The 14,962-nt window shown below is 54.4% G+C and overlaps 1 protein-coding gene across 1 annotated transcript; it reads left to right on the top strand.

Moving 5' to 3' along the window:
• Nucleotides 1-876: 876 nt before the first annotated feature.
• Nucleotides 877-14,787, top strand: TRPV6 (transient receptor potential cation channel subfamily V member 6). Its single transcript, XM_068550136.1, has 15 exons — nt 877-1,004; nt 8,158-8,255; nt 8,418-8,540; nt 8,916-9,053; nt 9,332-9,430; nt 9,578-9,753; nt 10,256-10,402; nt 10,514-10,726; nt 11,031-11,117; nt 11,218-11,294; nt 11,541-11,706; nt 12,072-12,138; nt 12,492-12,760; nt 13,808-13,914; nt 14,221-14,787. The coding sequence occupies exons 1-15, from the start codon at nt 877-879 to the stop codon at nt 14,489-14,491; spliced, it is 2,166 nt and encodes a 721-aa protein (XP_068406237.1). The 3' UTR covers nt 14,492-14,787.
• Nucleotides 14,788-14,962: the final 175 nt, after the last annotated feature.

Below are 14,962 nucleotides of genomic sequence, written 5' to 3'. Positions count from 1 at the left end.
ACCGTGTCTAGAATTCCGGACTAGCGGTCCGCGAACTCTGTCCAGGAGGCCACATCCTGCCCACAGCGTCATTTTTTGCCCTAGTTCGTGAGCTCAGAATGGATTTTACGTCTTTTAAGGGCTATACAAACAAAGAGGAATGTGTGTCAGATTCCGTAGGCCTGTATGCAGCTTGCAAGGCCTAGAATATTTACTGTCTGGCTCTTTACAGGACAAGTTGGTGAGGGGAGTGAGAGTTTTCAGTATTTATGTCCCTATTCTGGGCCAGGCGAGAGATTAAGCAAAGCTACGTCTCCAGGACGGGAGGCCCAAGAGACCCTGTGGGGAAGGTGTGTTCACTGGGGACCGCGGGCCCCTCAAACCCACTGCCCTGCCTGATTCCTCCCTCTCCTCCCTCACTGACTCGAGTCTCTCAGGCTAGACTGACCTGTCCAGGCCTATCTATAAAAGGTCACTGGGTGTCCCAAAGTCCAAGGAGGCCTCTCCATTCTCTCAGAAGGCCTTCCGCTCCCTGCACTGGCTGGGGGCCGGGGGAGTGACCCAGGTGGAGAGGGAGTTTACCCAGGCCCCTGACAGCAGGCAGACCTGCTGGCCTGTCTCTTTAAATCTCAGGTAATTTGGGAGGAGTGAGGGAGTGTCTGCTACTCCCAGGAGGAGCTCCTGCCGGAGAAGCCCCAGTGGCGGGAGTCCCAGCTCTGCCAAGTGTAACAAACTCGGAGGCCTCTGTGTCCGGCTGGTGCACCTGGGAGACCCTAGACGGGACCTCTAGGGGAGAGGGCGGGCCGGCCCTAGGGGCTGCTAATGTGGCCCCAGGGCTGAGTCCAGGCGGGGTCTGGCCTTGGCCCCAGGCCCCGCAAGGAGCCGGCCCTACACTCCATGGGGTTGCCGCTGCCCGGGGAGAAGGGGCACATTCTCTGCCTGTGGAGAAAGTTCCGTAGGTGGTTCCAGAGACAGGAGTCATGGGCTCGGAGGCGAGATGATGAGTACCTGCTGCAGCAGAAGAGGTAAGCCTCAAGCTGCTCCCCCTGCACCCCAGGCTTGCCCCCCACCCCCTCCCCCTCCTCCCTCTGCTCCCCCCCCCGCCCCCCACCCCCGGCTCCCCTGGCCCCAAGCCTTTTTCGGGACCTCTGTCTGGGCAGACTTCCTCCAGGCCTGACTCCTTGGGAGCATTTTGTCTCAGGGGTCTTGGCCTGTGGGGCTAGCTCTCCAGGAAGCCAGGTGGAAGGGGAGGGGGCTGGCATGGGTGACACAGGTGTTTGCTATCTTTGAGATCCAATCAATGAGGGAAGCCTCTTGTGAGTACTTCCCGGAAGGCCAGGCACCTTGCTGGGCCTGGGAAGGCTTATGGCATCATAGACCTGCAGCCTGGAGGTGCTTTATATCTCTACCCCCTGGCCCTAGAACAGTCTCTTGGACAGAAACACATAGCACATATATGTACACATGTGGGAATGAATGAGTGAACGAATGGAGCAGAGAGGGAGCTGCAGGCACTAGTAACCACAAAAGAAGACAGAATTTGCTAATCATCATTCTTGTGCATTTATTGCATCAGCCATTGACCCAGGCCCTTCTCTGGGTCGGACTCTTGGGGCAGATAGAGGGGGGTTGGTATGGAGACAACAAAGCTGGGACCCAGCCCTAAAATTTATTACCCTCTGCTGGAGGGAGAGGGGCATGGGTAACGGGCCCAAATTCCAGATGTGCTTAGAACTCACTGTCAAATGCAGGTTGAGGAATTTGAGAGGCTCTAGAGTTTGAGCCCGAAGTAAATCTCACTTGTTGCTTCCAGCCCCTGGAAACTGCCTTAAACTCGTCTGATACTCCTCCCACCTCCATGGCAGCTTAGAGTTGGGAACCAGAGAGGAGGGGCAGGGAGAAAGCTTGAGGCCACGCCAGTGTGTGGTTTCTTCTGCAGAGCCTCTGTGATCTCCCCACCCAGGGGCTGGCAGGCTAGAAGGAAGTCCTCCTCTTGGGACTTTCCTGGGCCCCTAAGAAGGCAGATATTATGTCTATTCAAAGAGGAAGGTCCAAAGTGTTTGCGTCTGAGGGTCCTTCTCCATCTCCAAGCGCAGGGGTCTGCCTGAGCTGACGGGGAGGCTGGGGGCTGTCTGGAGGCCCTGCGGTTTTCCTTCTTTTGCTCAAGGATTCAGGGTTGGAGACGTGCTCCTTTTTTGAGTTTTGGCTTCCCAGCTCTCACACCAGCTGCCCACCTCTCTCCCCCCAGGCCTGGGAGAGTGGGGGCTGAGCACACGTTTGGCCGATGACATCTTGAGGCAACAGTATGGTATTGTTGTCGGAGAGCGGGCCATCACTGGTTCCATTCATCTCTTTCCCACTCTCGGGACCCCGGGGCCTGGGGGAGCCAGGCGGGAGCCCAGAAAGGCCTGGGGGCTTGGAAGTGGTGGCAGAGGCTCCCTGTGAGCCTATGTGTGGCAAGGACAGAGCGAAGGACCCGGGCTGGAGCCCGCGGCTGCTTTCCCTTGTCTTTTCTGCCCCTGTTCCTTAGGAACTCCTGGTGGGCTTTCCTCTGGCAGGCCTGGGCTAGGAAGGCCTGATGTCACCACTTGGAGGGATTCTCCCCCCTTCCTGATCTCCCCTGTCTGATTCCACAGTTTTTTGACCCCCTTCTTCCGGGACACCAGGATCCTGGGATATTGATTCCCCTCTGGGTGGATACTCCCCAGAAGGACCTGAAAGTGCCGGGAAGGGGAGTGTCCAAGGCTGTGCCATCACCCAGCTTAAGGAAAGATTTGTGGGCAGCTAGACACACGTGAGCTGACCATGTGAGTGAGGAGAGCATGGCCGGGTGAGAAGGGCCTGTTACCATCCCCCCACCCCCTGGGAATGAGGCAGACCCAGGGTGAGCAGAGGGGGGCCCTGGGTGGGGTTGGGGGTGGAGCACGGTCCAGCGAGAAGGGAGCCATTCAGCTCTCTCCAGGAATACGGGGAACCCAGCATTCCTCTTCCTCTGGTAGGACTCTTCTTGGGTCTTCGTCGCCGCTCCCTCTGCTTAAATGGATATTGTTGGGATCCAAGTTGAACCGTCACTTTCTCTCATTTCCTCTGCATCATCTCTCTCAGCTTTGCATCGTCTTATTCCCTGAGACGCAATGTACTAGACATGGAGTGTAAAACTCTCAGCTAGGTTTGCAGAAATGAACATGACACATTCTCTGCCCTCAAGAAGCTCACGTTCTCACGGGCAAAACGCACCAGTAGGTATCGACTTGGGTTAAAAGTGAGCTTAGCGAGTGTTCTAAGAAGGCTGTGAACGAGCATCATGGGGCCCTTGAGGAGGGCAGTGCAGGCTCTGATTTTGGTTGGTGTGGGGTGTGCTGAGCAGCTTGCAGGGTCCGTCTGCCTAACCTGACCCTCCCCCGACCCCCTCGCTGGCATGGTCGCCCTCCCACTCGTTGGCAAAAGGCAGGGAACACTGGGGGTTCTTTTCTGTTTAGATAGATCCCTGTATTAATATCTGTGAACTGGCGTGTCTGTCAAAAGTAAGTGCTGGGACCCTGCAGCACATTAGGACTCTCTGCCTCAGCAACGCTCCCTGCAGGAGCGTGCATCTACCACGTGCAGGATGCGGTTTTGGCGACTAGAGAGGCGGCCGAATCTGGAATTAGCCGCTTTTCGGAGCTTTGGCTTCTTCATCCCATCGCCCAGAACCTGAGCTGGAGGGAGGTCGCCCCAAGTGGCCAGGGCACGCCTCCTCCCCACTCAGGGCTGCTCCTGGCGTCACCTGTGGTCACTGCACCAGCTGCTCTCCCCAACCTCCCCCCCACCGCCAGAAAAATTGGGAAGAGCCATAAAACTAGAAGAACCACATAATTGAGCGGTGAGAGCCTGAGGCTCGGTTCTTGGCCAAACATTCTGCCTTAAACTCTGTCTGATCTTCTGGCAAGGCTTTGGCTTGGCTGCCTCGGTTTCCTTTGCGGAAAAATGAGAGAATGATTCAGCCTGTGTCACGGGGCTGTAAAGGGCAAACGTGGTAATACGTGAGATGCTGCTTTGGAAGCTAAAAAGCACGTTTAACCCATGGGACTCTTGTGATTAAAGAGGACGTAAGGAAAGTCAAAAGGCAAGTCCCAGTGACGGCAGGAGTTAGAGGGGCTGTGAGCTTCCTCCTATCAGAGCTGGATCCACCCAGGGAACCAGACTCAGGGCTTCTAGATGGTGTGGCCCTCCCCTGCCCAGTTGGCACGCTCCTCCGGGAGGGGCTCCTGGAGAAACCAGCGGGACCCGCACATGTGGATCCAGTCCCCTGTACCTCCTCTGACCCCTCTTCAGATCCTGATTAACACAGAGAATAGGGACAGAGAAATGGCCATTGGGAGTCCCAGCGCTGCCTCTGACTTGTTTGGACAAATCACCTCGGGACTTCAGGCTTCTTTCTCCATCTGTTACATGAACAGATTAGACTAGGTTTCTAGGGACCTTCTAGCTCTAAAATTCAGATTTGAATTCTTCTCTAGACACTCTTGATCCCGCCTTGTTTCCCAGCAACCAAATATAAAACTTCATTCGTGCATACGGCACCCACATGTGCAGGTCCACACGTGAGTGCACACACAGACGTGTACGTATCCACAAGAATGGAGGCAGAGAGGACGGGCTGAGGGGACAGGGAGAGAAGGCGAGTGACAGATCCTTGGGGCCCAGAGGGAGCCCTGAGGGACGATCAATGATTTATTTACGCTATAGAAAGTGTGCTATAGTAGCATTTCTACCAGTCCGTTATTGAACCATACCGTTCAATTTTATAATTGTCAAGCAAAATAAGACATTCTAAATTCCAGAGACACCTTTCATATCGTTATAATTTCAGATCTGGTCTCTAATTTCTTTTATTAAGTCTTTTATTAAATACTTAATCAGTGGGTGCTTGAAAGGCTTCACCTTTTTTTTCTTAGTTGAGTATTTAATGATTTGTAAGAAAACACACAGAGGGAATTTCTTACTCTATTTAATGTGAAAAATCACTTTCCTAAAAAGATTATGAATAATTATACCTCAAGGTCAGGGTTTCTCTACCTTGGCACTTTTGACATGTTGGGCAGACAATTCTCTGTTACGGGAGGCTGCCTTGTGTAAGAAGCTTAGCACCATCCCTGCCCTCTGCCCGCTAGATGCCAGTAGCACCCCTTCCTGCAGTCATGACAACCAAAAATGTCTCCAGACCTTGCCAAATTCCTTGGGAGGCGGCAGGGGATCACCGCTGGTTAAGGACCACTGCTCTAAATCACTGTTTGTAAGTAAGAGATTCTGGTAGTAATGTTAAGTATTCTACTAAATAAAGTGAAACTCTCCCCTGGGAGGGAGGGAGTATAATTTAACCATTAAAATCAGAAGACATTTTGGCAATATCGTCTCTTCTTCCTGCCGTAGGGAGGTGTCTGGTGAAGATGTGTAGATTTTGCTCCAGATCTAAACGTCTGTGCTGGGTTGCTTTGGAAGAAACTAATTTCCCAGGCACAAGAATCTTTGGATGGGTCTGATCTTGTGCCTTTTTTATGGGGCACAAGGGTAGGCAGGTGGTTGGAGGGGGGCGGGATCTGCCTTATTGCCAAGAATGCGAGCAAGGGCTTTCTCGGCTGCCCCCTTGTGGCCCTGTGATGCTATTGCAAATCATGCCTCTGCCTGCTTCGCTGGGAACCATTCAGACACTGCCCTCCGTTTTTGCTGGATTCTGGAGTCTGCCACCCAAAGAAGGCCAGGTCTCCATAAACCTGATTGGGGCCTCCAGATAAAATACAAGACAGAGTTGAATTTGAATTTCAGATAACAAATAAGTTGTTAGTATAAGTGTGTCCCACGTATTGCATGAGACATACTTATATTAAAAACTTATTTTCTGTGTATCTAAAATTCACCTCTAACTGAGCATCCTCATGTTTTTATTTGGTAAATCTGGCAAGCCCCATTCAAACAGTAGCTCCCTGCCCTTCCCAGGCCAGAAGGGCAGTCATCAGAGGCCAGAAACAGAACACATATGAACTGGAGGTTTGTGAGAGACATTAATGGGCATCAGAGATGTGTCAGAACCAAGAGGGACATCTTTGGGGCTGCCACTGACTAGCCTCCCCCCTCATGTCTTAGGAAGCAGGGAGGAGACTCTGCACTTGGGTCAGAAGCCCCCTTGGACTTATTTCTAGCTTTGCCATTAAACTTTAGTCAAAATGGGGCACAAAACTAGAAGCTGATTGGAGGGGGGCAGAGAAAGTTTACAAAGATGAGAAAGTGGCTGATCTCTGACCTCAAGGGGCCCTAGTGTAGAGGAAGAAACAGATGCTAATCACAGAACACAGTGAAAATACTAAAATGAAAGTAAGGCCAGAGGAGAGGGTGGAAAACTTCCTGCTGTGTGTGTGTGTGTGTGTGTGTGTGTGTGTGTGTGTGTGTGTGTTGGGGAATACTGCTTGCTTTACAACATCTATAAAGGGGGGCTTTGGATAAATTGTTGGGAAAGGTAGTGGTGATGGTGGAGGGGGTGGGGGGTGGTGGAAGGTGTAACAAACTTGTTTTGCAGCTGTGTGCGCATACCAAGCATACTATTTTTTTACTTAGATTATACGTTTGCCTAAGATTGGCTTAGGGGGTGGCCTGATGGAGATAATAAGGAAGGGCAGTAAAGCCAAACCACCTTCTGGCATTGCTACAATTCACTCCTTCTACAGATGGTGGCAGTGAGTGTCTGCCATACGCTGGGCATATTCCCAGGCCTCGCGAGCACAGAATAGAGAGCGAATAGGGCGGGGTGGGGGAATAGAGTCCAGGTGGAAGGAGAGTTGAGTTATAGCCCAGGAATGGGGAGGATGGTGTGCCCTGGGGTGGTGAGGCTGAAATGCTGGGTGTAGGGCCAACGAGAGGAAGAGAGCATGGAAAAGGAGTTGCACAAAGGCTGTAGAGGATTTTTGAGTTTCTTCTCCTGGGTGTTTAAGGACCCATCAGACTTTTGTGAACCGTGGTTGCATTTGCCGTTTAGAGAGAGTATCTTGGCAGCCTCCAGAAGAATGGATTGGGGTAAATAGGGTGTAGGGAAAGAGAATATTTTGCTAATCCTGGCCTAGAGAATGAGGACATGGATTAATGAACGTAAGCAGGAATGAGGGGGCAGGGGCTGAACGGAGAGAGATGTTGAACTGACAGGTGGCCGCCTCCGTGGCCTGATGCGGGGAGCTGGGGCCAGCATTCAGGGAGATGCACGTGTCGTGCTCTTTCCTCCTGTCCTGAGCACCCACTCACCCCCAGCTCCTGGAGTCGATTTCCTGCTACTATGGGTTCTTCGGTGTATGAGCTCCTGTTCACATAACTGGCCATCTATGGATAAATAGTGTTATTTCATTCACTCCGGTAGAAAGACCAAGTGGTTCTGGGCCAGGAGAGAAAATTAAATAAAAGGGACCCCATGTATCTTAGTTGGGGTAAGTTTTGCTATTACAGAAGGTTTTTTAGTTCGTTGTAGGTGTAAAACTGGAAAGCCAAAGAAGATGATTCTTTGCCTAAAACAAGTGAGAAGCAGATAGGAAGTAGGGAGAGACTATAATCTGATGTAGGGGCCAGAAGGAAAAAAAGGACCCACGGTTGCTTTTTGATTGACCCCCAAATATGCTGTTGTAGGAAGGAAAGTGGCAGAATGAAAGGGCTTTGCCGAGGTCTAAAAAGGGGAGCGTGACACAACAGGAGGAAAAGCTGCCAGCCTCCACATGTCGGCCTCCTCCACAAATATGAGGAAGGAATTCTTGTACCCTTAGCCCATGAAAACAAAGCTTATCTTGGAGAGTAATCTCAAGACTTCGAGTGAAGCTAAAACAGGGTTCCTCCAGAGGTCAGTAGGTCAGGAGGTGAATGAGCATTTTAACTGAAACTCCTCCCTCTATACCCCAGGTGCACAGATCACACACACACACACACACACCCTGGTCACAGCACCCAGGGGAAAGGAAAGCAGTTCCTGACATTCTCCCACACAAGCTAACAGGGGAAAAAGTTGCTTTGGGTTAACTAAGGGGTCAGAGAAAGAGAGATCAGGCAGCGCTTTCCCCCCCACCCCCAACGGCCCCACCTCTCTGGATGAAGACCCTTGGAATTCGTTGCCACTGAGGGGTATGATAGACCTTGCTCCACAAGCAGACGTGCTCCCCTCCCTTGTAGGATCTGGGAGTCTCCTCTCCTCACAGCTGCCAAAGAGAACGATGTCCAGGCTCTCAGCAAGCTGCTCAAGTATGAAGCCTGCGATGTCCACCAGAAAGGTAAGGAGCATCTGCTCCCGGGTCAGCCCTGTGCACACGGCTCCCCCTCCCCCAGCCTCCTGCCAGTATAGCCCCAGGACCTTCTGCTGTGGGCCCCCAAATCTCTCCGGTCCCCATTCCCCTGCTCCAGCAAAGCCACGTGACTCTTTCTGTCGATGTCAGGAGCCCTGGGGGAGACGGCACTGCACGTGGCGGCCCTCTATGACAACCTGGAGGCCGCCATCGCACTGATGGAGGCTGTCCCGGAGCTGGTCAACGAGCCCATTACCTCTGAGCTGTATGAAGGTGAGAGGCCAAGGGGCTCGGGATGGAGGGAGGAGCGACCAGCTCAATGTTTCAGGTCAGTCTTGGTGGCGGATAATTTGGGGAAACCAAGAGGGAATGCGAGCCCCCCTCCCCTTTATCCCCCTCTTCATGTCCCTTCTTCCTCAGCATCCTCAGTGCAGCTCATTCGAGCACCAGCCCCTGAAATGGAAAGGCCTAGAGTGGGAAGAGGCAGGCAGCAGCTGGATCCCCTGGGAACCCTGCCAGGCCCAGCAAACCCCCGCCCCATCCTCCCCGCGAAAGGCTGCCCTGGTGAAGAGGACCCTGTGGAGATATGGGAGGGACCCCCTGCAGGATCCTGGTGACAGACCCCATGACAAGAGCTCTCTTGTCCAGGTCAGACAGCACTGCACATGGCCGTCATGAACCAGAACGTGAACTTGGTGAAAGCCCTGCTCGCCCACGGGGCCAACGTGTCTGCAAGAGTTACAGGCTCCAATTTCTGCCCCGGTCCTCACAATCTCATCTCCTTTGGTGAGAGCCAGGGCCAGGGCTGGGAGGATGGGGAGGGGGCCAAGAGCAAAGGGAGGGCAGCCTGACAAGGCTCCATGCCTGGAAGCTGGGAGGGGTCCGCCCTCATAAGGCTGAAGGCCAGAGCCAAGCCCCCGACGCCAGGGCCCTCTGCACCGTCCCCGCCTCTGACAAGTGTCCCCAGGCCCAGAGCTGAGAGGTGGGGAGGGAGAGGCAGTCCCCTGGAGAGACTGCCCATCCCAGCCTGCACTCTCAAGCCGCGGGGCCCTCTGCATCCCCAGGGGAGCACCCTTTGTCCTTTGCGGCGTGCGTGGGCAGCGAGGAGATCGTGAGGCTGCTCATTGAGCACGGCGCTGACATCCGGGCCCAGGACTCCCTGGGTGAGAGCCGGGCTGGAGGGGGAGCTGGGTTGCTGAGGAGGGGCCGGGACAGCCCTCAGGTCCACCCCGGGGTGGGGGCTGGGGGTCATGGGGAGCATCAGGGACTCTAGTCCCCGTGGCCGCATGACAGCCCGCGTCCTCCCCCAGGAAACACCGTGCTGCACATCCTCGTTCTCCAGCCCAACAAAACCTTTGCCTGCCAGATGTACAACCTGCTGCTGTCCTACGACGGGCGTGGGGACCACCTGCAGTCCCTGGACCTCGTGCCCAATCACCAGGGCCTCACCCCCTTCAAGCTGGCTGGAGTGGAGGGCAACACCACGGTGAGGGACCCTCCCCCAATCCCACCGTGTCCTTCTCCTGACCTTCATCTTACGTTTCTGGCCCTTTGAGGAAACAGATGTCACCAGCTATCCCCGATGCTGAGGTCCCGTTTTCAGCTTCAATTGGAATTTCTCTTGCAGCCCCTGTCTCTCTTTCTTGCCCACTTTCTCTCCCTTGAGTTGTTGGGGACTTACAGGGTCTAGATCCCACCCTGGAGTGGTTTGAAATGCCCACGTCCTCCTGTCCTTTCAGCCCACAAGCAGCAGCCCTGCATTCTCTCACCTCCCGTTTCCAAGCTCTAGAGGGAGTTACGGGGGAAGAGGATGAACTTGGAGGCTGGCATGAAGACGGGTTCTTTTGCTTGCAAGGCTGTGGTCCCTGAGTGAACAGCGAGCACCCTTTCGGGGGTGCTGTGCTCTGGGCAAGCTTCCCAGCCACACCCTGTGACAGTCCCCTCTGCTTGCTCCGCCTCACTCACCTGCCCTCCACCCCCAACCTTAGATGTTCCAAAACCTGATGCAAAAACGGAAGCACATCCAGTGGACATACGGGCCGCTGACCTCCACGCTCTACGACCTCACGGAGGTCGACGACTCGGGGGAGCAGCAATCCCTGCTGGAGCTTATCGTCACCTCCAAGAAGCGGGAGGTACGCGATACGGGGAGGGGGCAGGAGGGGGTGTGGTCTTCAGGGGAGGGAGCAACGGGGGAGGGGAGTCAGGGTCTCTGAGCTGCTTGCTCTCTTCTTGTTCTGCTGCAGGCTCGCCAGATCCTGGACCAGACACCAGTGAAGGAGCTGGTGAACCTCAAGTGGAAGAGATATGGGTGGCCATACTTCTGTATGCTGGCTGCCATATACCTGCTGTACATGGTCTGCTTTACCACGTGCTGTGTCTACCGCCCCCTCAATCCCAGGACCGACAACCAGACTGGCCCCCGGGACAACACCCTCCTACAGCAGAAGCTACTTCAGGTGACACCCTAGGAGCAGCAGAGCTTCAGGCGGGATCCAGCTCTCTGCCCTTTCTTAGACGTGTATCACGTTCCCGTCTTACCACCCACATTTCTCCCTCACTTAAGTCTCAAATACATAGGCACAAATTCAAAATACATGCACACAGAAACACACCGATGCTCTAAGAGCAGTTTGAGAGCGCCAAACTTAACAGGTTAAAAAGAATCTCTGACTGGTTTGTGACCCTAGACAAGGGACGCTGACTTGTACCCAGGGGCAGGCAGGGAAGCCTCGAGTCCTCTGACCATGTCTCTCCCCTCAGGAGGCCTATGTGACCCCCGAGGATCACCTCCGACTGGTGGGGGAGCTGGTGTCCGTCTTTGGAGCTGTGATCATTCTGCTCATAGAGGTGTGGCGTGGTCGGGATCTGGGGGTGAGGCTGTCTGCCGCGGGGATCCAGCCCGAGCCTCAGTCTACAGGGCCTTTGTGTCTTCCTGGCCTCTCTCCAGATTCCAGACATCTTCCGCGTGGGGGTCACTCGCTTCTTTGGACAGACCATCCTTGGAGGACCGTTCCACGTCCTCTTGTAAGCCTCCTTCCTCTCACCCCCGTCCCTTTCCTCACCAAGGCTCCAGTTTTACTCCCCGGATCCCTGACCTCTGGAGAACCCCAGTTCCAGAGGCCCCTCTCTGCTGTGTGTGTGACCCTGTGTGTCGAGCTTACGGAGGTTGAACCTGAGTGTGTGGGCACCATTGCCATCACCCCCTTGCTCTTGGATCCCCAGGATCATCCCGGTCTCCCTCTCATCACCCCCTCCCTGCTCTCCCACCAGCATCACCTATGCCTGCATGGTGCTGGTGACCATGGTGATGAGGCTCACCAACACCAACGGGGAGGTGGTGCCCATGTCCTTCGCCCTGGTGCTGGGCTGGTGCAACGTCATGTACTTTGCGCGAGGATTCCAGATGCTGGGCCCCTTCACCGTCATGATCCAGAAGGTCCGTGCCGCCTCCCAAGCTTTCTAGAGAAAGGTCCTAGAGCAGGGGCTGCAAACATTTCTGTAAAGGGCCAGATAACAGAGGTCTCAGGCTTGGAGAGCCACATATAGTCCGTTTGATTTTCTTCTCCTTTTTTTCTCTTCCTCCTTTAAAATTTTTTTCAATCCTTTAAGCATGTAAAATTCTTGTTCAAGGGCCAACCGAAACTGACCAAGTAGATTTGGCCAGCAGGCGAGCTTGCCAACCCTATGCGAGAGGGGTGGAGCTGTTAAGACTTCTCAGGGTTAGACCTCTTAGAGGCTGGAAGGGGCATTTGCTCAAGGGATTGATGTGGAGCTGTCCTCCCTTCCCTCCCCTCCGTCTAGATGATTTTTGGCGATCTGATGAGATTCTGCTGGCTGATGGCTGTGGTCATCCTGGGTTTTGCCTCAGGTACATCGTCTGAGATGGGGGCCCTGGGCTGGAGGAAACTAGACAGACGGCACAGGGTACCTCTGGATAAACTTGGCGGGGGGTGGGGGGGAAGGTGGGAAGGTAGGCAGAGGTAAGAGGCCCTAGGATCTAAGGACGGGCTGTCCCTCGGGAGTGTTAGGGGGCGGTGGCTCTTGGGATCAGGAGGGTGAGCCACATGGAAACTAAGGGAAAGAAAGAACCCAAAGCGCAGAGTGAGGCAGGGCTGGGATGGTGACTTTGGAGAGGAAGGAAAACAGCACTGAAATGGGCAGCAAAGAGCTGGCTATGGTTTATTCACATGTAACTAACTCTCACCCCCCGGGGCAGAGCAGCCTTCTTTATCATCTTCCAGACAGAGGACCCTAACAAGCTGGGCCATTTCTACAATTACCCCATGGCGCTGTTCAGCACCTTCGAGCTGTTCCTCACCATCATCGATGGCCCTGCCAACTACAGCGTGGACCTGCCCTTCATGTACAGCGTCACCTATGCTGCCTTCGCCGTCATCGCCGCTCTGCTCATGCTCAACCTCCTCATCGCTATGATGGGTGACACGCACTGGCGCGTAGCCCACGAGCGGGATGAGATCTGGAGGGCCCAGGTGAGCCCCCTGGTGGCGGGGAGCGTTCGTGCAAGTCATTCCCTTCCTGCTAAGGGCGGGGCCAAACTCAGAGGCCGGATATTTTTGTCCCTACCATAGGTTTGGACGGTTAGCGCACAGTACAAAAGGTTATGCAAAGTGTACAGAACTGGATTAGCAATACAACTGAGCAGTACTGGAATAGCTGAAAAGAATTCCTCACAGTTTTCTCAAAAAGTCAAATCTGTCTTTTCTAGAATAATCAACAAGAAATGACGCTTAGTAGTGGCTACCACAGCATTCAGTAAATTTTGTTACTGAATAAAAAAGCTGGAGTATCACATCTTTCTGGCAATATTTAAGTCTTCAAAATTTGACCCAGAAAAATTGGACCTGTTAAAAATAATGCCACACAAACTCCCTATATAGCAGAAACTATCTTCAGTCAGATAATTGTGATGGGGACAAAAGAACGAATTGGATCAAATCATCATTTAAAAATACAAAATAATTTATCTCAACAAAAATAATTTCAGCAAAATAAATGGAAATCCCTCAAATTGGATGGCATCTAACTAACTGTGTTGTGTAGAAAATGGAGTTAAAAAAAAAAACCCTAATCTGGCTAAACAGGGTTTGCTGATGAAAATATTTTCTTCCCTGCGAATGTATTGATGATATTAGATTTCTCTGCAGGATGTCTGTGTTTCTAAGTGGCCTTTACATCTGTAGGGTCAAAATATTCTGTAGCCCTGCGGACCCTTTCTCTTTGCTCTGCCCTCCTTCCTGTCTCCTTGGGGCAAGGTCTCCCCACCTGCTGCAGGACCAGCCTGGCCTGGATGTCAGGTCACGGGTGAAGTGCTGTAGGGCTCAAGGCCCATCCACTGTCTCCCGCAGAAGAGGGCTGACAAAGCTGACGCTGCCCTCCCCAGCTCAGGGGTGTTGTCACCTCTGGGAAACCATGAGTTTCCCAGATGTTGCTCAACTGTTGTCCCTCTGCCTGGCGTCCTCTCCTCTCCTGGTCCGCACCCAGCCTCTGATTTCATCCTCTTCTGTCCCCACACGCAGGTCGTGGCCACCACAGTGATGCTAGAAAAGAAGCTGCCTCGCTGCCTGTGGCCTCGCTCCGGGATCTGCGGGCGCAAGTTCGGGCTGGGGGACCGTTGGTTCCTGCGGTGAGTGACAGCGGGGGCTGGTGCCCCTCTGCTCAACCTCCTGCCCCCAGGGGCCCTGTGCAGGCCTGTGTGCTCCCTGGGCTTCAGGCCTCGCTGGGAGGAGGTTAGGCTGCTAGGTTCCTGGGCCCTGAAAGCATCCCCAGAGCTGCTGGACTCGGCTCTGTGCTGCTTCCCGAGGCCTGGCAGCCCCTGTGCCCACTCGGGCTGCGGACAAGGGAAAAGGGCACCAGCAGTAGGGTTGGGCGGGGCCAGGAGACAAGGGCTGGTCCAGGGTCAGCCCTTCCATCAACTCCTCCTTCCCCCCAGGGTGGAAGACAGACGGGACCTCAACCGGCAGCGTGTCCGGCGCTACGCGCAGGCCTTCTGCAACCCAGGCTCCGAAGATGACATGGAAGGACGGTGGCTGGGCGGCCCCTTCGGCCCCCACCTGTCCCTTCCTGCCCCCTCGGTGTCTCGAAGTACTTCCCGCAGCAGCATGAATTGGGGGAGGCTGCGGGAAGCGACCCGGAGGAGGGAGCAGAGGGGGACGGTGAACAGGGCTCTGGAGGACAGGGAGGGTTGGGAGTACCAGATCTGAGTGCCTCCGCCCACCTTGGTGCCCGGCAGCATCAAGAAACAAAGCCTAGACCTCTCATCGGCCAGGTCCAGAGGGTAGAACACAATAAAGGGAAACCAAGGAGCAGGCCCACGCCTCACGGTAAGCACAGGGCCCAGCGCGAAGGACCCAGCTTCACCCACCCTGGCGGCTGCAGTGTCTGAGCAAAGCACTTTAAGAAAGGCTTGCTGCCTCGGGCACCGGTCTCCACCCCGGTGTCACAGCTGCAGACAGCGGAGGAGGCTGGGGAAAGGTGTAACGAGGAGATGGGTACCGCCTCGGGGGGGAAGACACCTCCTACCTTCCAATAAAGTCCTTCCTGCTCTCCTTGCGCATCCTTCTCTGCAGTGTGGTCTTCCCGGCCCTGCCTCTCTGCTCCAAGGCCTTCCCACCCCCTTCTTTGCAGACCGAGGCCTCACCACATCTCCAACTTGCAAAATCCCTTCTTTCCCT

The sequence above is a fragment of the Eschrichtius robustus genome, chromosome 8 (assembly GCF_028021215.1).
Source record: "Eschrichtius robustus isolate mEscRob2 chromosome 8, mEscRob2.pri, whole genome shotgun sequence".
NCBI classification, from domain to species: Eukaryota; Metazoa; Chordata; class Mammalia; order Artiodactyla; family Eschrichtiidae; genus Eschrichtius; species Eschrichtius robustus.
Note: the sequence above shows the minus strand (reverse complement) of the source record. Positions and strands in the feature narration are given on the sequence as shown.